The following is a 16,616-nucleotide window of genomic DNA, read 5'->3' as shown; positions in this document are numbered from 1 at the left end:
AGATCTAAGATAACCTTGTGCCATCCACGTGCTATCTAGTCTTACCTCACTGTGTTTAATGAGACATTGCAAGTAAATAAGTTACCAGCAGTTCGACAATCCAGCAAAATACATCAATGCATGTGACAATTTGAACAGTTTATTAAAATCCCTCAACTAACTCAAATACATTACAGGAGAAGAAGTTATATAAAAGTAAAATATTTTGAGTCCGTTGAGACATTAGTTAAGAGATACACTGTAGCTGTTTTGTTGGGTTGAGCTGAAAGGAGTGTAAGTATTTATATTTTTGGTCTTGAGAGAACTTAGTAGAAGTTATGTCGGTGTTAATACTGATCAGATGAGCCGTTAAAACTAAGGCATCAGGTTTAAGTACTACATGATTTATAAGAGGTCACATAAGGCCTACAGCAGTATACGTACACAACATACTGTAGTAGTAGTAGTACAGGCTGCCTCAGGCCCAAAGAGGGGGACACTCCCACTTCAGTTGCCGAGCAACAGACCTGCACTGCTGTCTGTCTGTGGTGACAGCTCCAAGGAGGAGCCGCCATTTACTCGTCTCACTGTCACATCAGTCCAAAAGGCCCCAGACTAGTTTCTCCCTACGGCAAAAGGTGAGTGAGGGGAAACTAGAAAAGACCTGGAGTGATGGGATTTGTTAGCATTTTAAAATGCTGAGATGATGGTATGAAAGTACCGCTGGCGAACTGTGCATTAGTTGATGCTATGAGGTCCAGTCTGTGAGTTGAGCTGAGGCTCTTCGTAAGGAGGCGGTTCAGAGACGGGACTGTCCAGATCCCGCTCCAGGCTTTGGTCTGGCTGAGGCAGGCCTTCCCTTGAATACTCCGCATACCACTCCTGGATAAACAAGACGAAGAAAAGGTCAGGAGGTCACGACATGCCAACTGTTATCATGGTTATTCAGGATTGCTTCAGTTTCTTACCTGAATCTCCTCCTCATACATTTTCATACTGAGGTCACTTTTTGTCCTAGACCTCCGACCCAGGTAAACCATGGACAAGTGCTGTACACACCGAGGAAGGAGGGAGAACTAGTTAGTGGGACTTCACATGTAGAGCATAACACAAAAATGTATAATGTGCTGTGTGTACTCTTACCCCACTCCTGTCCATAGTTTGTAGGACTCCCTGTAGAGAGCTGAGGGAGGACAGTCCAGGGCAGGTCTGTTTGTACAACTCCAGAGTGGTCAGAGCTTCATCTCGACTCACCTCTACTTCAAACACGATCCCATTCTCATCTAGATTACACACAAACACAGACATTAAAATGACTTATTGAGCTTTGTTTCACAAACCACACAACAGATACTTGGATAAACTTTCATCTGAGTCCGATCTGTGCAGAAATATAGCAAATATCCAGAAATACAGGAAGGCTCATGTTCCAAAGTGCCACACATTCTGCAGGTGTTGCCTGAGTGCACACACACATACACACACACACACACACACACACACACACACACACTCAGTCCCACCCTCTGGGTTCTCCAGTGGTTCCCGGTTCTTGCGGCTGTAGTTCATGCGGAACACAAATGCATCCAGTATGAAAGCCACAATGATGGTCATCACCACCTGGAGAGGGCACAGATATAAATATCGCACACATGCACGGTCACATTCACAGATAAAGGCAAGAGTGCGGTGCATACTTCCACTGACATATCACAGACACACACAGGCCTCACCATGGTAACTATGTAAAAAGTCATGAAGTAGAGCCGGCTCCAGTGGCTCGTCATAGACGTCACTCCTTCCTACGAGAGAGGGAACACAGCAGCAGTCAAACAGCGACACCCATTGATTCATGACAAGACTGGAGAGCACTGACGGACTAATGAAAGACAGCGTGGTTACAGAATATGGCTTGATCTTACCATAGTGATGTACCAGTTGTTAACGACAGTCAGTTCAAACAGAGTCACTGGAGAAAAACAACACAAGGAAAAAATTAACACATGTAACCAAATTGGCAGATTTAAAGTCTGCTGATGCTTTTCATCTTGTCAACAAATCCCACAAAAAGAACAAAATCAACAAACATTGTCTGCGTAGCTAAAACCTGACATAACTTATTCTTCTGAGCCACAGACCTCCATTGTTTTCTAATAACCATAAAAACACATCAATGAGTCACACTGTTGCACTCAGTCATATGTTCCTTAATTATGATAAATACAGACACTGAAGTCTATTTTGAGTAAATCCCATTTATACAATCCTGCTGCAGTAAATACTTGGTGGTGCACAAAATCTGCCTCTGAAAACAGCCCAAACAAATTCAGTATTTACTACAGTTTGAGTAACAATTATGGAGAACAAACTACAGCACCCAGATGTTTTGGGAAATGATTTAGCCTTTTTTTAAAATCAATGAGAGTATATATTTGTGACATGTTTTTAAAGATGTGAGCTTTCAGGAAGAACAAATTAACTTGGAGCTGAGTGCCACAGACAGACTGGGGAAGTTAGAAAGTATTGAGAAACCATTGCATTGTTTGTTTTTGTGTTTTTATGGGATTTGTTAATAACACAAATATAGAATATTGTCAGCCTTATCCTTTAAAAAAAAATGAAGGGATTCACCAAAGCTGCTGAGGATGTTGTTGAAGTTATTGAGATAATAGTAGCCTTCTTCCAACACTGTTTTGTTGCCATAGGTGACGTTGATCTGTCTGTAGGAGTCTGCCACTGTGCTGGTGCTGAAAAAATAGGTTGGATGAAGAATGATTAGTGGAAATCAATGTCATTTATCCTCTTGTGCCTCGAGGTATGGGGAGATGCAGAAGATGCCAATATACCACAATCAGCAAATATATAGAATACGGAGAACTATAGTGTAATAGAGTTGAAGTTGGTTACTAGAAATGATGACATCATGTCTCACTTGCAGCAGTTGGGGTACACCACATCTGCAAAGAACTCCATGCCCACAATGGCAAAGGAGTAGTAGAAGATGATCAGCGTTAACCCCAGACTCGCCATCCTGGGGAAGAGCTCAAACATGGTGTCCAACACATTGCGATACCTCTGCTTTATCTTAAACAACCTGCAAGAGACAACAGAGCAAAATGTATTCAGAAAAGGAAATATGAAGCATTATAATTCCATACATACAGTACATGTACGCTATAATATTTGAATAAAAAATGAAAGCACACCGGAGCAGCTGAAATGGTCTCAGCACCACGATAAAGTAGAACGGCTCCATATCGAAGGGAATAGCCATCAGGCCCAGGAAGGCAATCACTGTCACTGAGAAGTCAAACCTGAACAGGGGAGGATGTAAGGATCAGCACCAGAAATACAAAACCAGAGTTCAAAATAGCCACAAAAAATGTTTAGTGAGAATACTGAATCCAAAAGTCAAGACTTGAACTGTGTTTGTAAATTTATGTCGTCTCCTCAGCATAAATCTAAGTCTAAAAGTCTACAAGTCTGAAGTTTTGGAATCAGTACTCTTTACTTTCAATCCAATAATCCAAAAGCCAAATCAGTACTCACAGATTCCACCCTGAGCTGAAATAAGCCATCGGCCCCAAACCTGTTAATTTGAGTAACACCTCTACACCATAAACTGAAAATGGAAGGACAGAGAATAAGAATAAGTTCATGTAAACAACTTTAATCAATGCTTGACGCCCTCTATGACCAGTTTTACAGAATATGAATACTTTTCATGTAGCCTACTCACTGGTGAGGAAGACAATGTAACTCCACGGGACAAGTTTGGTGGAGAAACCATCTGCAGGAGCAGAAAGGAGAGGAGTGAAGTGACATCTGTAGTCAAAAAATCTTTCAGTCACGTGTCAGTGTTACTGGGACAGATCTTACTGTTCAGTGTGTACGCCTCCGCGAGGATCCACACACCGTTGATGGCCACCACCACATCTATAGCCAAAAGAAAAAGGTTTTATGACTTTGCCTCTGTTTCTCTTGAGAGCAGCTGGTAGAATGTAGCTGAACACACTTACACATGACATACTGGAAGGCCTTTGACTTCACCAGCAGATTGATTCCTGTTAAAAGTAAGAGTTGAACAAAAATGAAACACTGAAAATAAGGAATTGAGAAAAAGTTTCGTTGAGTGTTTAGTTAACAAACCAATAAAGAAAAACAGAGAAACTGCCTTTAAAAATGAGGAAGGTCGTGTGCGGGAGGTCATCAAACCAATGTTCTCCACTGCGTCGTGCCTAAACAACAAACACATATACAGCACATATATATTAAAAACAGCCAAAAAGGACACAAAATGAGGTAAACATCCAGGCTTCTTACCTTCCATTTAAGGCCAATCACCTCATAGAACTTATAGAAGTCCTGTAGACTATAACAGAAGAGTCCCATTGAATTAGGCTGCATGAAATTGTAACAATGCAATTAAAGGCAAAAGGACTTTGACTGAAAAAGTGAGCGTCAGGCAGTTACCTGAGCATAGGAGCCCCTGAGGTATTAAGAGCTTTATATGTGAGGAATCGGTCTCTTGCAGACATACGTGGTCTGTAAAAACGCATCAGGCCATCAAACTGTTTCAGCGACACACCCAGCGGCCTCTACGGAGCAACCCAGACAAACATAAGAATACCAGTAAATGTAAACGCCTCACAGTGGCTGTGAGCGCTTTATAAATGAGGTAATTCGTACCAAACATGCCATTCATTACACATAACAGTGAGGACATACCTGACGGCTGACTAACAGCTGAAAGGCATGGTCAATAGCGGAGCGTTTGTGAAGCAAAAGAGACTTGAACTTCATCCTCTCTACTTCATTAAACGTATCAAACACCACGGCCAGGAGCTGGACAGGGACAGAGAAAATGACACTGTAGTGATGCTGAACAATTAAAAGGGCTAACTAGAAGCCATTTTTGTTTTAACAGGACTGGAAATACAATATTTCTCATTCATTAGTTCAATGGTTATGAACGTTATACGTTAATATAAGTGTAAGATAGTGAAACAAGGCAGTTTGTACCAGGTTCATGACGAAGTAGAGCTCTATGGAGAGGTAAACGATAAAGAAAACACAGGACCAGCGGTTCTTGGAGTACGCTGGCATCATCACATCAGGGAAACTACAGGAAAGAGGGAACCAGGACATACACGAGTCATGAGACACAAAATGAAATAAGCCTAGGAACACAAATGGTGAGGCAAAAAACATTCATGTTGAGCTCTAAAAGTAGGAAGTGCCACTCGCATGCAGTGTGAACAGTGCCACATGTATAGCTGTGCTTACTTTGCTGTGGTCAGCAGCACAAACAGACTGACGAGGCTGTTCTCCAGAGTATTGAAGTACTGCGGTGAGAGGAAAAGGCTTTAAGTCAGGAAATATGACCACAACAGGCAAAGAGAGCAGCCACCCAAGTCTCCAATCTTACATAACTCAAACAAACCAATGTCAGACAGACTCAAGGCTCAACGTACCGGGTCAGCGATGTTTGGAGAGAAGAGGCAGAAACCTGGAAAACAACAGGATAGTCAAAAACACAGAATCACAGAAAAAGAGAGTAGATAGATCATACTTGATTATTTTATCTTTTCTTAGTAAAAAAAAAAGAAGACGTGACAGCATTTCATACGCTACATAAAAACAAGGATTCTTACCCAAAATAGCAAATATAACCATGAAGAAGAGCAGCAGTAGGAGGATGTCAATAAAAGGTGGGAGGGACTGGAAGATCTGACGCAAGTTTCTGATTGGATTAAATACATTTGGTTAGTGACAAGAGCTTTAAGTCATCAGTGGTGAAAGAGATTTATGTAGGAATTTTTAAATCCTCTATATGTAGGACTTTGACCTGACTGCATGAGTATCTGTACGTGTGTGTCTGTTTGCGTTGTTATGTACCTGCGCACAGCACCACAGTATCTACAGTCCACCAGGAAAATTGGTCTGAGAGCTCTGGTCACTCGCACGTGAGACGTCTGTCTGATCAGAACCACTATGGCCTCCACAAACTGTAGCAGCAACACACACGTCTGCACACAGAGAGGAGGAAACATGAACGACAGTAACAGAACCTGATGAGGCCTGCAGGGTGTTGCAGCAAGAGAGGCGAGCAAAAACAGGATTTATCTGTGAGTTACTACATTATTATGCAATCAAGAAGTATCAAACATGCAGCAGTTACCTTCACCATGGTCCTCTTGTGTCGTATGAAGGTGTGGAAGCCTAACCAGCGGAGTTTCATGCAAAGCTCAAATGCCACCATGACCAAAGCCAGCAGCTCCAGAGTGGCGTGGACCTGCAGAGGTATCAAACACACGTGTCGCTTTTACATCTGCGGGGCAGGAAGCTGCCTGCGAGCACACACATACCTGTGTGTTTATCTTCACTCACGTAGACATCCAGGCGCAGTGAGGGCACAGCGGGAGCTTCACATAGCGACAGCATCATCAGCAGGAGGCCTGTCAGCAGCTCCATCATGTAGAACAGGTGGTTGTGGGCAAACAGGTACGCTGCCAGTGCCTTTGGGTTTCGAGGGTGGGTGAAGAACTTGTCATTGTTCTCTCCTTCCTGTATGTTAAATTCAAAACACGCATTCAAACCACAAACTGTGAGCCTTTTTATTTTATTATTAGGATTTTTTCCATAATCAAATGATGTCTCACCACTACAGATAACAGTGAAATCTGACATATTGCTTTAAGAAAAAGCAGAGCCTCACTCCTACTGCATCATGTAAAAACCTAAATATCTAGGCAGTTTATCTGCTACTTCCTCCTCTTATATCTTTTATTAAAAATAACCATATCAGTGCTTTTACATACTTTAAGCTATTCGTTCCCAAACTGTACATGATGCAAATGACCAGGAGACCAAAATGTGTCGTGAAACTGAAGTTGAATGGATCTTTTTAATTTAGACTTGTCAAACAAAGGTGTAACTAATAGCTTTATTAATTGCTGCATTGCTGGAACAGAGCCATTATTAATGTTATTAGTTTCACCTGAGCTTTTTCCTGCTGTGACAAGTAAACTGAGAAGTCGTGAATCTTTTTCGGCTTCCAGAAGGGGGCATGACAAAAAAACACTTGGAAACGACTGCTTTCACCATTTTCCAAAAAGGCTACTGTAATAGATATTTATACTCTTATGATTATGTGCTCTGTCTTATGTTATACTGTCTTAAGGCTTAGTGCACAATGTGATTCTTTGTCTTTTCTGCTTCTCCTGTAAAAATGTTCCACTGCCAGTTCCCAACGGCGAAGCTGTGTATTCAGTTTTCAACTTTTAATTCTCAGCAGACAGAGGAAGAGAAAGAAACCTTCCCGGGAAGAAAGACAGATAGGAGCTATGAATGGACAGAAGGAATACTGTGTATTAATTAAAAGACACCTGTTTGTCTTTGAGGGTGATGAATATGGGATGTTTTGTGACTCATGCGGCTGTATGTACAAATATGATCACTGAACTTCATACAGTATCTCTCAGCCAAACAAGCTCAGAGGTCCATCTGCAAATGATTGACTGAATATTGCAATAAACTTCCAAAGACAAGCCCTCTCTGTGATTTCATCTACTATTAAGAGGAATAATTCCCATGACACTACAAAGTACACATCATCCATTTTACAATGTTTATATGTGCTTATTACTGTCCATGTCTGGTGAATGTGATCATCTATCTATCTGTCTACAAGGTTTTGAAACGTCGTAACACATGAATTTTGGATTATAGTCTCAAGTCTTTTATAATACATTAAAAAGTCTGTGTGTTTTTATATCAACAACAACAAGCGGACAATTACAGTTCATCAGCCAAGAAACCACACTTTTCTTGTGTATTTTCCAGGTCCTTCCATCATAACACATTTATTACTTCCTGCAGCTGTTCATGACATAAATGTAGCCCATTTAAAGAGAACAAGGTTTACTTTATCTACAAGTAATAAAGTGTAGGTGTTATAAAAGCCGTGATATAGACATAGGAAGTCATGGTTCTAATCGCAGTTGCCCTTTAACACTTAATAATTAAGAAAATGCCAAAATGTCCTGCTTGTGAATACCTGCAGGTAGATAGCTGCCTCTTGGTAGTTCATCTCCCAGCTTTGCCGTAATGACACATTCTGGACTCTGTGGATTTGTGGCCCAGGTGTTGAGATGACGGCGTTGTCCACTATGTCATAATTGCCTCCTCCTCCTCCATCTGGAAGTAAACACAGATGTGTCAGCGTAATGAGACATCCCATATTTATGTGGAAAAGAACAAGCTGAATGAGGTTGTCTTTTCACTACCATGCTTATGCTTCACACAGCACCATATTTGGGTCACTCACCCTCACACACACACACACACACACTCACACTCACAAACTGAACATACCAATGCAGGCTAATTCTAACTGTAAGGCATAAGAGGAGAGCACTACTGGACTCTCGTTACAGGTCTGATCTTCACGGCAACCGGCTGTAACTGCGTGGCTATATGAGCACTCCATTGATCAGTCTGGATTTGTCTTTGCGCCTCAGTGGTTTGAATGATTTAAGGTTCCTGAAGTCCACAGCACAAGGGCGTGTTTGCGTCATTCACAACGCTCTGGTCTTGTTCCAACATCCATACACATCTGCAGATACAGATGGCCAAACATTCCACTAAGCCCTGATGCAAACACCAGAAACACTTGTGTGTTGTCGGTCCGGATGCGAGTTGTCACAGACACAGGAATATCCAGGCCAAGCTGGGGGATCAAAGTGACTCTAGGAGACAGAACATAGCTCAAAACAGTCGACAGTGCTTGTGAAGTTCAATGCTTCTTCGACAACTTTTGTAAAAAAGGCGTCTCTTAAAGTCACGTTGATGAGAGAGATAATGACACCAATAACACTGAAGTGTGACAGTACAGTAACACTTGAACACTGAAATGACCCTCCTGCCTCAGCAGTGAAATTTGAACTTTGAACTCAGTGCAGCCAGTCAGTAAGTGTCTGCAGTCTGATGTCACATTGCCTATTACGTCTCCTTCCTGCCACGGACAGGATACAGACACAAGACAGATCAACCGCAGGAGGGCTGAAATCCTGCGGTACAGGAGGAAGAGTGGCCGACTTCAAAAGACAGGGAAGGCGTCTAGATGACTAATAACATTGACAAAGTAACATGTCATTGTAGGACATAATGCAGAATTAGATGACTCTTTTTCAAATGACACAGAAAGTACTTTTTTCATACTTAAACTTGTCTTCAAAATGAACTCAAAAGTACAACTGAAAATCCAGATTAACTCAATCTTCTCTGAAAAAATCATTTACAAGTTCAAGCTGGATTTGTCATAAATATAAATCAGTTTCTTTCTTGAACAAACGGTCCCTCCATGTGTCTTTCTGCAGCTGCATATTTTAGTCCTTTGCGAGTCTATCTGGCTTCTCTTCCCAAGCACTGTACATCATATGTTTCTGCTTCGGGCACAACTCCTTGAATTAAAAACATAACGGAGACAGATGAGTCTCAGAAATGCAGTCACAGACGTTTCCTGTCCACCATGACTGCAGCAGATTGAGCTGAAGTGTGAAGATCAAATTTCAGTCCAGCAGCAGCCTGGCTGTTATCCTGACAGGAGTACACCCCGTGTCTGCTGTGTGCCATTCCAACCCATCATTTGTTTGAGAACAATAACATGTTTGGAGCTCCCAGTCAATAACACGGTGGGGTCAGGCTCACAGAAACACAAACAGACTCAGCAGTCATGACGGTTTCTCCCAGGGAAAATTGAATCTAGTTTTGTGGTGATCTGAAGAGTCCTGACCCACAGCAATGAAACTGAACTCCACACCCCTATCCCAGCATGTGATTTTTCACTGAGGAATGACTGTGAAGGCTGCTTCTTTCTCAGAATCCAAGTTCAAACTCCCTCTTTCTTGCTCCAGAAAAGTCTCCAAACAGTAATCCACAAGTACAGAATGAAACCTCCTCCTTATTCACCACTCCCAGATATCCTGACAGAAAAAGTCCTCTCCTTTCTCTTCCTGTTAACCTCAGGAGCCAGAGAAAAAGATCCAGCACACTTACACAGGCTGCAGACATTTACACACACAACACACACATGCTGCCCATGAGCAACAGGGAGGGGCTGAGGGGTGCACGGTCTGCTGAGGCAGCAGTTTCTCAGATGGGTCATTTTGTAGCTTATATGTGATGAATACAAAGGCAGCAGGATTACTACAGAGTGGATGCATGCATGCCCATACATACTGCACACACACACACACACACAGACACACACAAGCACACACGTGATCTCAGAGCCTGGTGGATCATCTCTTTTCTCCATTAAAGCAGTGTAGCCTGGACATGCAGCATGTATGCAGCAGACTGTCAACAACAGAAAACTATCAGCTTCAGACTGCATAAGTGCACCTCTGGTAAGTAAATGAGCACTGACTTATCATATCATACAATGATAACACAATATATACAAAAATAATAAACTACAAATACTTTTTATTGCTGTAACTACTATACAGTACTGTAAATACTACACGAAACCAATGCATCATGGAGCTGAATATGTAGAACGATTACTACTCATGCAAGAATAACTTGGTTAACTAAACATCACACCTACCATTCACTTATAGTATAGCTTAATGACAGTTCTCTGTCTTTCTGTACACTGAATCCATCACATAATAGCCTACAATCTGTTGCTAGTTTATTTAGTACACCTAGCTCGTTGAAACTATTTTAGAGATGTGCTGATTCAACTTTATGTCGTTTCGGAGGCTGTAGTTTGTGGTGATGTTGACTATATTACTTTGTCCACCCCATTTATTTATTAAAGGATGGGTTCACACTTTTTCAAGTCTTTCATAAAACAACAGTCAGGTGCCCAAATGAATATTGAATCAGGTTTTTCTTGCCATAATCATTCCTCTTGTTCATACTGACTATTAGAAGATCCCTTCTTAATGCACTTACAATGTAAGTGATGGGGGAGAAAATCTACAGTCCTCCTTTTATGCAAAACGGTATTTAAATTTTAGCTTATCAAGCAGATATCTTTCAACGTTACGGTCTTCAGTGCCAAAGTTCCTCTTTTTGTTACTATACTTTCACTATAGTTCAACAGGGAAACATAAAGAGGGAATTTCATGCTAAAAAGACGGTAAATGTGGCAGATATCAACTTAATATGACTAGCTCAGACTGCTGAAGCCTCATATAAGCTTCAGATAAACTTTTAAATGCATTTTTGCACAAAATGACTGTGTGGACACACTGTGGGTTTTGGCTTCCATCACTTATATTGAAAGCACATTTGAAGGGGACCTTTTAATAGTCAAGTATGAACAGGATGAATGATAACAGCGAGGAAAACCTCTTTTAGTGTTCATATAGACAACTGAATGTTGTTTTAAGACAGACTCATGTCTAATACCATACCGTGACAGCACCAACACCAGAAACCAATGTCACACATCCAGTTGTTTACATACACAGACAGACAGAAAGCTCCACTTACTCTCGTCTCTCCTCTCCGTCTCCTCGTTAAGCAGACCGCTATTTGCTTCGTCCCAGGTCAGGATGAGAGGCACGTCGTCGTCAGCGTCCATTCTTACAAATAAAATAGGCTGCAACGAACCTGCAGTCGCAGAGACAACTGAGTACTCCTAAGCTAACCGCTTGCTAAACAAGTACACAGTTTGTGCAGCAAACCGCAAAACAATTGCACATCTTGCGAGCTCACAGCTAACGCTAACGCTAGCGAGCCGACTACTTTTTCAGTCTGTGGTAACTACAAGAATAGCGAACGATAAGTTACTAAAAAAATGTCTGCAAAAGAAGAACTAGCAGCTAGCAAGTTGTGTGTAGCGGACAAGGCCTGCTGGTCGCAGTTTCGGTCTTTGTCCTGGCACAGATGACATCTGTCACCAAGTCAACGGTCTCACTGTCACTCCAGCTAACAAGCTGAGGCTGTCCGTCCATAACGGCATCATTACCGCTCATCAGGCAGGTCTTCTGGTTACATTTACACCATGATTTAAACCGATGCACAACCACAAAGACATGTGACGTTACATCTAGATATATAAACACAGCAGCGACACTCTGAGCTGCACAGATACTATGGGTATGGCTACATCAACAAAGTTATTCGCGACACTGAAACAATTCACGGCAGGCAAGTCCATCGCTCTGATACGATAGTGTAAAAACCTTCATTGAAGGCTATCACGTTATTTATTTATTCATCATTAATTTATTAAAAATAAAAACCTACTCATAAATATAGCCATGTATTTTAGAGGATACCCGCTATGTGCGCCAATAATGTGATATTACGTTACGCCCTGCATTTGTGGTATCTTAGCAACAGGATAAAATGTCAACAATAGTGTCTGCTTGCAGCCAACGTCCGAGTTAAGAGGTCTGTAGCTTTACATTTCACAAAATTAAAATAACTCTCATTATAACAGTAATAGGCAGTTAAACTAACATTATATAACTGTCATCCTTTCAATAACCAACTGTGATGTTTAACTAACTTAACTAACGCTAATGCTGACCGCTAACTGAAATAACGTTACTTAAGGTCAAATTACTAAACTATTAATGCTGTAGCTAAGTAACGCATCGTAATGCCAATATATACCAGGCTCATATATTTTGGGCAAATGACATGCAGTAGCTTACATGGGGTCAAACCCCCACAAGGGGTCGCAAGATGACCCTTAGATATTCCTGACGCCGTGCATATTTCATGGGGGACTATTTTGTTGAAGTCCGTGTAAAGGAAAATCAGAGATTTCTTTTGAAACACATTCTACATGTTAGAAAGTAACATGTATAATGTGAACACGTGAAAAGACTCTGAACTATGTAGTAGGCTACTGAATTGTGGAGTTAGATGGTTAAACAGTTTTTCACCATTTCAGTGTTCAGGATTTGTTGGGCGGGCCTGAAACGGCTGCACCATGACGTGGAGGGTGCCAACAAAAAATTATGTTAAAGCTGCAGTGCCATACTTTTGTCTCCCCCTTTTGGCAGTGACAGTAATTACAAAAACACTGTTCACATGTGCTTATGTTATAGGCTCTGCATAGCCTACTAGTCTAGTGTTGCAGCTGTAAAACATTGGATAATATTTTGTGCATCGCACAACCCCTGTGAAATGAAATAATTTGGAAAGTCTAGAAGAGCCACACGATTTATTTATTTTATCCCCATTCAAGTTAGAAGAGGGCTAACCATAAGTTAGCGGCTCGGTTTGCAGAGGTCTCTGGTACGCATGCTCTGCCCATAGAGCATGCCCAGTACCCATTCAACTGGCCAGGGCGGGAACATCAAACCCAACAAGAAGGGTCTATCTCTTATCTGCAGTCTTACAGACTTACCCTAACCCTACAAAACACACCCACTTTACTACCCGATGCCACCCCTGTCTGACGTCATTACCCTGACAGCATGTTTCATGACACACACCCTTTGACCCCTAACCCTACCACCCCCCTCCTCAGAGAATGGTCTAGCTGCAGTCTTGGACACACACTCCCTGACCACTAACCCTAACCGTAACAATAACCATCCCCCTCCTCATACCTACACCTAACCAAGTGGGTGTGTTGTGTAGATACTGCATGTTTGTGCTGCGGCTGCAGCTGGATACACTGATACTATACCCAACACCACATTAAAATCTCTGGTATACTGTCAAATACAGAGATTTATCTGGTGATGATGGCTTAATCAGCACTGTGTGGACTCGTTTGGCAAGGGCTTGAACATAACAGATCTTCATTTATATGTAAAAGTTCTGCAGATTTCATTTTTATATTTTTTCTGTAATCATTTCCTTTTTCTTCTTTTTTTAATAGTAGTTTGACCTCTTTTTTGGATCTTTCTTTTGCCTTTTAAAATTATTCAAAAGTCAGCAAAGGGAAAATCACTCTTCAGTTTTTCAGACTTCATAGACCTGCACCCTGTAAAGAAGGGTCTAAAGTAGACATTGCTTTGTTTTAAGGGGTCACAAGCAAAAAAGAAAAACAAAGGTTGAGGCGCTTTGGTCTAGACAAAACATTTATGTGGAACTAAACTACTGCATGGCAAAGAAGTAGTCTACAATGTTGTATGAAACTTTGGTAAGTGGATAAAATATTGTGAGCCAATATACACAAACATGATATTCACATATAAAAACTGCAAAAAACATTTGACAATATTTTTATGGTTTACTCTTTTCTTACCATCAGAATCAGTATGTCTGCTGAGGTGACAACAGTGCTCGCTGAGGAAGCCAGTTCTCAGGTCTTGTCTTTCAGTCTCCAGCAAAAGGCAAAGAGACAATCAGAGGATGCTCAGAAGAACCATGAGCTGTCTCAGAAGAAGCTGCTCTCTCATGAGGCACGGCGCATCTCAATCATATTGGAAAAATGCATCAGTAAAGCTGAGATTGCAGCAACTCTACCTGCTCTACTCCAGTTAGATGGTGTGTCTAGTATTTTGGACAAGGAGTTGAGTAGAGCACTTGAAGCGCATAAAATATTACACGAAAGACTGGAAACACTAGAAGGTCTCAAGCAGGAATCGGATGGGGAACAAGAGGGAGAAATTGGAGAAACAAAAAGGAGAGCAAGGGCTCAGCTTGAGAGGGACGTGAAGAACTCCGTCAGGGATCTGTTCAGGCTTGTTCGAGCCCATCCAGATGCCTTTTTTGGTTTGAGGACAGAGCTAGGTATGAAAGTAGGGGAGAGTGAGTACACACTAATTAGAGGGCTTAAGAGGTTTCATGGGAATATAATAGAAAAGTTGCTGACCAGCATAGATGAGGAGCTACAGCTGGTCCTCGCCAAGCAGGTGTCTTCATCCCAAGCCCACGACATGGAGCAAATAGTCTCAGCAGAACAAATGGTGGCTGAAGCCATCAAGCGAACAGATGCAGAGGTGAGGCACAAAATAGAAACCTTCACTTACAGTACAAGGGTCTAGTCTTCCACATGTATCTCTTGATTAGTTAGTTGTAGCTATAGAAATAAAAAAATAAAGATTTGTTACGTAATCCTCTGCTCATAACCTCTCTTATCTCACCTCTCCCATCTTTCTGTTTGTATCTCAGATTTCTGAACGAAACGAGGAGATCAAAAAGTTGGACACTTCTCTGCAAGAGAGCACTGCACAAGAAGCAGTTTTGTCAGCTCTTGTAGACAAAGAGTGCCAGTCGCATCTCAAGACATCAAAAATGAAGCAGGCCAGCATACAACAGGAAATCGATCAGCTGAACATTCAGTTCAACAATGTGCTCCTTGAAAACAGAGCAACAGAGAGAGCAATCCAAGAGGTAGGCTACATTAATTATGCCAAACACTTCACATTAAACGTTTCATATTTAACTGGTAGTGACACACGTTTGTCTTGTGTTTTTCTTCCTTGGCAGAAAAATGAAAAGTTGGAGACAGAAATTGAATACTTGCTCCAAACTTTTGATGATGAAATAGAAGAGAAACAGGTACAAACTGGCACAAACCTTGAATCTGGGTGGTATCCTGATATTATTTAACCACAGTTAATTGACTTGGTTGTCAGATGTGTTTAAAATTAACAGGTACAAACTGGCACAAACCTTGAATCTGGGTGGTATCCTGATATTATTTAACCACAGTTAATTGACTTGGTTGTCAGATGTGTTTAAAATTAACTGGTTTGAGATCTGAGACTGATGCATTTATACGTGTATTCTAACATCTGTCAACAATGTGTATCAGACTACCAACTTAACTGGTTTAGGCAAATTTCAGTCAGGTTTTAACACTGGTGCCCTTCTTTTCACTATCCATCACGATCCATCACCATCTCTCCTGCTCTCCACCCTTCCCTTTATCCTTTTGCCCCTCGACACAACTGCCACCATCACCTTTCTTAGGCTGATCTGGAGATAAGTGAAGTGGATTTTGAAAGGGACGAAGGGGAGCTGAAGAAGCTGGAGAAACTCTATGCTGTCATAGAGGTGAAGTGCAACCAGATCCAGGAGAAGCGTCGGCTGGCAGAAGAGAGGAGAAAGGAGGAAATGAAGGAGCTGGAGCTGAAGACCAGGGCTGCTATTCTTGCCCAAGCCTGGTGGAGAGGCTACAGTACTCGCAAGGCCTTGAAGGGCAAGACTAAAGGCAAGAAGGGCAAAAAGGGCAAAGGCAAGAAGACTAAATAAACTACTGACTAGTTTCTTCATTGCTAAAGTGACACACACTCTACATGGAGAGCATGAATATTTTTGGATGTTTTATGTCATTCATTTGTCTTATTTTTGTTAACTATTAACTATTAAACTAGTATTTACTATTCTTGTGAACTATCAGAACATAAAGAGGGATGTAACTCGTTCTAACTCTTTGTGAGCAACATTTAATATTTGGATATAAAACTAATCATACATGATGAAATGGCAACAGACAATGAAAGATTTTTATTGTTTAAAACTAATGGATATCCACACAGATGTTTGGCGGTTTAGACCACGTTCTCAGGACTGCGTGAGAGTGTACAGACAGTAGCACATTAAGTTTAATGACCGCTGCAAATTTCTGGCTCAGCTCCACTCAACTTTAAACAGAAAACAGGTCTGATCAGCTGAAATAAGTTCAAACAGGGACCGATTCA

The 16,616-nt window shown here is 41.4% G+C and overlaps 2 protein-coding genes across 4 annotated transcripts; one reads left to right on the top strand and one right to left on the bottom strand.

Moving 5' to 3' along the window:
* Positions 1-123: 123 nt before the first annotated feature.
* On the bottom strand, positions 124-12,102 carry tpcn1 (two pore segment channel 1). The gene is made up of 26 exons (XM_067609139.1): positions 11,491-12,102; positions 8,039-8,178; positions 6,370-6,546; positions 6,161-6,274; positions 5,878-6,008; positions 5,634-5,722; positions 5,454-5,488; positions 5,266-5,324; positions 5,002-5,101; positions 4,708-4,824; positions 4,453-4,577; positions 4,303-4,351; positions 4,154-4,217; positions 3,999-4,043; positions 3,859-3,915; positions 3,719-3,769; positions 3,529-3,601; positions 3,186-3,293; positions 2,912-3,073; positions 2,611-2,726; positions 1,902-1,948; positions 1,713-1,781; positions 1,503-1,599; positions 1,123-1,262; positions 948-1,028; positions 124-861 (listed from the first exon to the last, which is right to left on the bottom strand). Exons 1-26 carry the CDS (start codon positions 11,579-11,581, stop codon positions 718-720), a joined length of 2,481 nt encoding a protein of 826 aa, XP_067465240.1. The 5' UTR covers positions 11,582-12,102; the 3' UTR covers positions 124-717.
* iqcd (IQ motif containing D) lies at positions 9,959-16,244 on the top strand. 3 transcript variants are annotated; one of them, XM_067609165.1, is made up of 6 exons: positions 12,343-12,396; positions 13,990-14,107; positions 14,219-14,909; positions 15,082-15,303; positions 15,400-15,471; positions 15,886-16,244. In XM_067609165.1, exons 3-6 carry the CDS (start codon positions 14,226-14,228, stop codon positions 16,165-16,167), a joined length of 1,260 nt encoding a protein of 419 aa, XP_067465266.1. In that variant the 5' UTR covers positions 12,343-12,396; positions 13,990-14,107; positions 14,219-14,225; the 3' UTR covers positions 16,168-16,244. The 3 variants fall into 3 exon arrangements, with proteins under 3 accessions (XP_067465271.1, XP_067465258.1, XP_067465266.1); XM_067609170.1 differs by lacking the exons at positions 12,343-12,396; positions 13,990-14,107 and adding an exon at positions 9,959-10,391; XM_067609157.1 differs by lacking the exon at positions 13,990-14,107 and having other exon boundaries at positions 12,307-12,396.
* The last annotated feature ends 372 nt before the right edge of the window (positions 16,245-16,616 follow it).

This window comes from Thunnus thynnus, chromosome 2, assembly GCF_963924715.1.
Source record: "Thunnus thynnus chromosome 2, fThuThy2.1, whole genome shotgun sequence".
Classification (NCBI taxonomy): domain Eukaryota; kingdom Metazoa; phylum Chordata; class Actinopteri; order Scombriformes; family Scombridae; genus Thunnus; species Thunnus thynnus.
Note: the sequence above shows the minus strand (reverse complement) of the source record. Positions and strands in the feature narration are given on the sequence as shown.

Excerpts from the sequence above, each read along its gene's own strand:
- tpcn1 (XM_067609139.1), bottom strand. The coding sequence starts at position 11,581 with ATGGACGCTGACGACGACGTGCCTCTCATCCTGACCTGGGACGAAGCA. Across the intron at positions 4,218-4,302 it reads TGATTGGCCTTAAATGGAAG|GCACGACGCAGTGGAGAACA; the intron begins GTAAGAAGCCTG and ends TTTGTTGTTTAG. Across the intron at positions 3,294-3,528 it reads TTCAGCTCAGGGTGGAATCT|GTTTGACTTCTCAGTGACAG; the intron begins GTGAGTACTGAT and ends TCCCCTGTTCAG.
- iqcd (XM_067609170.1), top strand. The coding sequence starts at position 14,226 with ATGTCTGCTGAGGTGACAACAGTGCTCGCTGAGGAAGCCAGTTCTCAG. Across the intron at positions 14,910-15,081 it reads TCAAGCGAACAGATGCAGAG|ATTTCTGAACGAAACGAGGA; the intron begins GTGAGGCACAAA and ends TTTGTATCTCAG. Across the intron at positions 15,304-15,399 it reads CAGAGAGAGCAATCCAAGAG|AAAAATGAAAAGTTGGAGAC; the intron begins GTAGGCTACATT and ends CTTCCTTGGCAG.